At 34.3% G+C, this 6,881-nt stretch overlaps 1 protein-coding gene across 1 annotated transcript; it reads right to left on the minus strand.

Moving 5' to 3' along the window:
* Positions 1-3,059: 3,059 nt before the first annotated feature.
* Positions 3,060-6,647, minus strand: LOC113322139 (F-box protein At2g32560-like). Its single transcript, XM_026570166.1, has 5 exons — positions 4,967-6,647; positions 4,664-4,743; positions 4,326-4,504; positions 4,141-4,215; positions 3,060-3,504 (listed from the first exon to the last, which is right to left on the minus strand). The coding sequence occupies exons 1-5, from the start codon at positions 5,627-5,629 to the stop codon at positions 3,317-3,319; spliced, it is 1,185 nt and encodes a 394-aa protein (XP_026425951.1). The 5' UTR covers positions 5,630-6,647; the 3' UTR covers positions 3,060-3,316.
* Between the last annotated feature and the right edge of the window lie 234 nt (positions 6,648-6,881).

The following is a 6,881-nucleotide window of genomic DNA, read 5'->3' on the forward strand; positions in this document are numbered from 1 at the left end:
AGATTCTCTGATTCGATCGCCGAGTTGCAGAGCACGACTCAGTACCGACTCGCCGAATTGGTCTCAAGACTTCATTCGAAGATTGTTGCACGTCATAACCAAGTTTTGAAGTGATTCTCATGGGTGATGCAAATGATTTGAAATAAGCACAGATGATTAATAAGTACAGCTAAAAGCATCTTTTAAGACATTTGCAACTAAAGTAACAATCATCCGTTATCTGGACCTCCTGTTCTTTGGAAGGAGCATCCCTTGCGAGTTTTACCCATGAACAAACAGTGGGGTGGGATCTTAGTTTAAATTTAGCTTTAGAAATTTAACTAATGTGCACACGGGAAGCGAAAGAATATGACGAGATGAATATCTCGATCCTTTTTCCATTGTTTTGATTGTAACAAAAATGATTTGTCCCCAAAATAAGTCCTAAATCCAAGTCAGATGATGATCAATTATTTCTGAAAATCAATTTAAATCGAAACTTAGGTTTTTTTTTTTTGCAATTTTGACTATAGTATAATAATTGATTTTCAGAAACAATCTTTCGTTGCCACCGTGAAGAGAGCAGAGAATAAACTAAACACTATTTCGGAACTCAGAGATGGTAGGTTTGTTTATCTCGGGGGTATGCAAATTTAAAATATTTGATGGGTAGGTAGATAACTGTTGAGGTCATACAGATAAAGGGGTACCGTTAGTATTTCTGGAGGTATATAGAGAAACACCCCTTATATAAGGTATTACTGAGGCTTATAGGTCTGAAATTATTTTGGTTTTTTGGAGATTTATATTTCGGAATTAGAGAAATAAAATGATTGTCTTTTTGTTGGAACCTTTTAGATCTAAATATGTTTTGAATCCATTTTACTAAATTACCTTTCATAGAGAATAAAACTTCTTTTATTTCATCTATTTTAGGTTCGATTATGTTCCTGAAAATTGAATCTAAAACCTTATCATTCGACTAACTTTGAAATATTTTGTTGTCCTTCAATCCATATGCCACTATTATATCCGAGGGTAAGAAAAATAATCGATAACATGGGTAGAAATTGATAGAAATTAGTTGATCTTCAAAGAGATATCCTAAAATCTATGGGTTTATCTAAACCTCGTTAATTCACTACGAATGACGACTATAGTTATGGTTCATCCATACCTCGTTAATTCACTACGAATAACACCTATAGATATGAGATTAGTATTCAGACCTCGGGTAAACCCAACTATCAATAAAAATCAAAATCAATAAACTCAACAAGTTTAAAGAAAATGAAATAGTTTAACTAATAAGAAAACTCCCCAATTTTTTCGTTTTTTTTTTTTTTTTGAGCTCCTTATATAGATAACTCTCCCTAAACAAACTCTAAACTTAACAAAAACCTAAAAAACTTAGTCACTCCTTTCAAAAAGACGGTCCGATTTGACTTTGTCAAAATATTAGAAAAACCATAATACTTACTTGACTACCCTTAATTATCTACCTATTTAATGTTAATAAAAGGCAAGTATTAAAAACTGCCTAAAATTGTTAAGAGGATTGTAAATATGAAATAAAAAAAGGAAAATTAAAAGATATCGAATTTATGGAGTATAAATTCTTTAGGGAATTTTAATTTTTGGAGCCAAATATATTGTCTTTTAAAAGGAATGAAGGATATATTTGTTTCCTTAATTGTACAAATTTCTCTAATATTTTAGATTAGGTACCATTAATATGCATTTATGAATATAAAAAAATAAAGGCTATAATAGAGAGTTCAATGAAAAATACACCTATAAACAGAAGTTGGACACAATTTTGAAACTGATAGAAATGAAATAGAAGACGGTCTTTTTGAAACAGAGGGAATATTTCCAAAGATATGTACTACCTTTAGGCAACTTTCCTAACTTATTAAAGATCTTTAAAATAAACTTCTAGATTATCCTAAAATTACCATAAATATTAAATACGATTTTTTATTTATTTTCTTACTAAAAATATCCTTAATAAAATACAAACAATAAAAATAAAATAAGAAATTTATTTTCCATAAATCACCCTCCATCAATAAGTAATACATTTTATTTTCGGGATAGTTTCAGAAGATGGGATAGGAATAGGGCATGCGGTTCAAGGTTATGGAGAAGTCTGTTTAATGAATTCATGGGCTCTCATGGCACATTAGACCTTTCAGTAAGTGGGAGTCTGTGCACTTGGTCAAATTTACAAGATGATCCAATTTTGTGCATGTTGGACAGAGTGCTTGTCTCAGCACAGTTTGAGGGTGCATATCCAAACTCTGCTCAAGTGATGTTATCCAGAGACACATCTGATCACTCAGCTATCTTATTCATGTCTAGCAACTCAATTAGACAGAAGCCTCCTTCTAGAGTAGAGAGTTTTTGGTTCTTGAACATAACTTTTCTCTCTGAACTACACGAGTGGTGGAATGCCATGGGGTACACTGGCTCCTCTAGTTCTGTATGGGCTAAGAAACTACGGAATTTAAAATTCTTTCGAAAAGGTGGAATAGAGAGCATTTTGGGCAGAGCTTTCATCAATTCAAATCATGACATTGGAACTTCAAGCAATGTTCCTCATGGTTGGAGGGGCCTGGATACTAACACGAGTGATATGGAGTATGCTTTTCAAGTTGGCCACTTTGGGTAGGTATCTGATGTAACCAACTTTGTTACCTATCACAATTCACAAGATTCACAGGCCTGAGTGACAAATGGATTCTAACTAACAAACAGGCTTTGCAATCGCCACAATTCACATGCCATTTTTATCGTCTAGAAAACTAAGTTTCACTCTCAGCATGAGTCAAGAACATGTCAATTACTCTTTTCATACATGCAAGATACCTAACGAGAGAATGAATTTCGAGGTCGATGTAATCTACAAAGTTTGAAGCCATGAAATGGCGTTGCCGAGTTGGCCAACAAAAGCCTAGTGATATTCATCATCATCTTGCTTTTGGAAATTGTCTGACCATGGCAACACAAAGGAAATACTAATGAATGAGGTACTGAAAGAAGAAGAGTAGTTTCAGAAAATCTTCGAAGTCTAGAAATACTAAAACATTGCTCAACTTAAATTGCATCATAAATTCAAACAATGCTTTAGTATTTCTGAAAGGCAGGTTGCTATAATTCCAACCATTTGCCGGGGAAAAAAATAACACGGCCTAACAAATCCATCCATCTGAAAACGCCAATCTTATCTTCATTTCATTTCCAGAAGAGAAAAAACCTCATTTCTAAGCTTAGTTAAAGTAGGGAAAACTAAGGCTAATGATATTCTACATTGGTTGCACTATGAATCTAGCTATTATTCCAAGACTTCAGTAGGCCATAACCGCTTCCACATAGAAATCTCATCGGCAGCATAAAGTTTTCTGATTCCTCCATAGAACCCATCTGCTTCATTCCCTTCTTCTCGATGATCTTTTCTGCTTACAAACGTCTGTCTCCACCTTGAACCATGAGTGTACTGGTTGAACTCTAGTACCACAGTATCTGTAAGAAATCACAATATTCAGTTAGTGAGAAACTTTTTTCTTATGGCAAGATATAGACACAAGGAGAAAAGAGAAAAAGTAACAAATAGAAGGAATAAGACTGACGGAAACCCGAAAAGGGTATCCAAGGAATTTAATCAGCAAGTTCAGTGAACATGGTAAAGGTTTTGAAAATAAGTCAATGCTGTGATTGTGATGGATCTTTTTGTGATTTAGGCAAGCTGGTTACTAGTTTACTGTTAGTTGGTGGTTGAAGGTTGGGTGCATTGACTGCTTGCAATCTAAAGATGGTAGTAAACCCATGTCAAATATATAGCGGATTTGGGGGAGTCTGAAAGACTAGTCCGTACTAGATTGAACTTAAGAACTACAATAAGGCAGAGTTTAGGAAGTTTTAAACGCATTGAACCAGTTATGAGCTAGGTAGAGACAATTTGTATTGAGAAGCTAGGCAAGTCTCAAAAAGAAAATCGAAATGTAAGTTTTAACTAATTGACAAGATTAGACTTGGACTTGGTTCATATTACAAATACATGAATTGAACACTAACAGCTTGCAAACTTCATCAACCAGAGAGATAACTTTATTGAAGTATAGACTACAAAAACCATGTAACTTTTATAGTTTTACTTACCGCTACTATGACAAAGGCAGTGCCTCTCGTTCCCGTCACAGTGCTCCAAGTGACCAACGATCCCATACCACCAACCTGAATAAACAGACAACATTAACATTTTGGTTAAGGATCAGACAACCACAATTTTTGAACAAGGAGGAAATGTATTATAAATTGGACATAATTTGGCTTCAAGAGCATACCGTAAGGAAATTCTTTATTTCTTCTCCATTGAATCTCAATATGGTCTCCGGGATGTAGATCATGTAGACAGTCTGACACATGAAGGTCATGTGGAAGAGTATCAATTGCTGGCGCTCTTATCCTATCCCAGTCCACACCTTCTTCTATCACAATAGTCCTCCGGCCATGAGGAGGATACCTACCAAAAGAAAGCATTGATGAGCTTTCAATATTCAAAGCGTTTTTTTTTTGGAGAAAACAAGCCCCAAACTCCATAAGCACACCAACCAGAAGTGCGCATCTTGTTAATGGAAGAAACCATAAGAATTATCAAGAAATTAGATTCCATGTATCATACCTAGCATGGAAGGTGTCTGTGCGGCTGTCATAGCTAAGCTCCGCATCGTAGCATGACAACATAAATCCAACATGACCATGCTGTAAAAAAAATGATTAGAACGAAATTCAGTAATTTGTATAACAGCTATTTGGGTATCTGCAGCTACATTCAACAACAAAAAACAGACCCCAGCATCATATAAAGAGAACCAAAAACTGTTCTTTATATAGAACCAAGAGACTACTATCTCAAATTCTCAATTGATCTTGATGAAATCTGAGAAATCATGAAACAGAATTATAGTTTGATGTCGATTAATACCTCGCGATTATAGACTTGAGCCGGGAACCAGAAGTTGCCAGTCTCAAGAGATAGATACCATGACATGATCGAATCCGCAGGTAAACTACTCTCGGGTTTGTTCGAATTTTCGAGCTTCGATTTAAACCAAGTAAGAGGCCATATACAAGACAAAGATCTGGGAATACTTTTCGAGTTACTGCGATCAAGAGCGTAATTCTTTTTTGAAGCAATATGCCATTGCCATTCGCGATAAGCAGCTTTACCAATAACTTTACCCCATTTTTCATCCATATGTCTTTTCCAAAGATAATCACTCCTACATCTATCTCTCATAGAGCTACAAACAGCAGCCATGGAACATAAACCAGATGGAGATAGTCTACCTAAAATGCTCTCCAAAACTAGTTCAGGCAAATCCAATACAGACATCTCATAATTCATCTCTTCTTCAATATGTTCAACTCTTGTACTACTAACAAGTTTCTTTCTTAAAGACATTCTTTCTGAATTTTCAATTGAAATTTTCGTTGTTCTCAGAGAATTAACTAATAAAGATAGTAAATTTCTCCAAAACCAAAGGAAGAACAATCTCATATCACCAAGCCATGATGGCAAGGATTTTAAAGAGAGAGACTTTGACAAGAAAATAAAAGAAACACAAGATATCAAGAAGAACAGCATTTAGATAAGGTGATTTCTTAAGATGGGGGAAAGAAATATCAAAGATTTTAACTCTACATAAAAGAGATTAAAAAAAAATTTAAGAATGACCCAATTGCAATGAAGCAACTACAATAATAATGAGAGTTAACTAACTATTTATAACAAGTTTCGAATTAAAAAAAATTAAAGAAATGATCTATCTATTAAAAAGAGAAAACTTTGGATATCATCATCATATATTCATATGTGATGTTTTTGCTAATTCAATGAAGCCCACCAGAGTATTCCACCTAGTGGGCCTCCTCTGCAATTTCTTGTCAAAAAGTAAAAAAAAGGGAGTATCTTTTTTCAGACAAACTTCAAAAATCAAAAACAAAACTTTGTGGTTTATGGAAAGTCAGAAGAAAAACAATGGAGTAGAATAGAAAGAATCCAAATACAGTGGATGTCTATTGGGTGAAGAAAACATAACATTCAGAGAAAAGATACCCTTTAAAGGAAATGGCTGTCAATTCCAATTTTCAGATACAAACAAAAAATGGGATTATTCTTGTTATGTGAGCAGATTTCCTGTAATGGGGGGGGGGGGGGGGGGTGTGTAATAAGATATGAAAATCCAAAGTTTGAAGTGAGAATTTTGACTCTAGTTTTGAATACCCATTATCTCAAATTCTGTAACTGATGAAGAAAAAACTGGGTTTTTTTTCCTATACAGGGTTTTGAAGATGAAGTTATTAATAAGAATGAACCCTAAAAGATAAGTAGAGATGGTACAGTGGTTCAACTAACACCAATAAAAGAGAAGATCTTATAAATACAAACAGAAAAAAACAACTAAGAGTACAAAATTAATATTGAGGTTGGAGAGATTTTGATGTTGATGAACTTGATGAAAGTGGGTCCTCTGTTTTTCTTTAAGTTCACCTTAGTATCATCAAAATTCTCTCCTACCACCTTTTTCTTTAACCTCTCAACAAAATTACGAAACAAAAGTTAAAATTTTGATTGAAAAAGTGAAATGAGAAAAGGAATAAAAGGAAGATTTATAATTTGGATGATGGTGAGATATGTATGGGTTATCTACCACTAGCAGTGCATTGAAAATAACTATGACCTCAGAAAAAGAAAAAAAGAACAGCTCCATTCTCCGAACTTCTTTTGTCCATCAACCAAACTCCTACTTACACGCAACTCAGTTCGGCCAACCAGATAATGTGAGTGTTGGCTTTTTTAGTTAATGAGAATTTTGACTGATGAGGATAATTCAATC

This window comes from Papaver somniferum, chromosome 11, assembly GCF_003573695.1.
Source record: "Papaver somniferum cultivar HN1 chromosome 11, ASM357369v1, whole genome shotgun sequence".
NCBI classification, from domain to species: domain Eukaryota; kingdom Viridiplantae; phylum Streptophyta; class Magnoliopsida; order Ranunculales; family Papaveraceae; genus Papaver; species Papaver somniferum.

Excerpts from the sequence above, each read along its gene's own strand:
- LOC113322139 (XM_026570166.1), bottom strand. The coding sequence starts at position 5,629 with ATGCTGTTCTTCTTGATATCTTGTGTTTCTTTTATTTTCTTGTCAAAG. Across the intron at positions 4,744-4,966 it reads CTCAAGTCTATAATCGCGAG|CATGGTCATGTTGGATTTAT; the intron begins GTATTAATCGAC and ends TTTTTTTTACAG. Across the intron at positions 4,505-4,663 it reads ACAGACACCTTCCATGCTAG|GTATCCTCCTCATGGCCGGA; the intron begins GTATGATACATG and ends TTCTTTTGGTAG.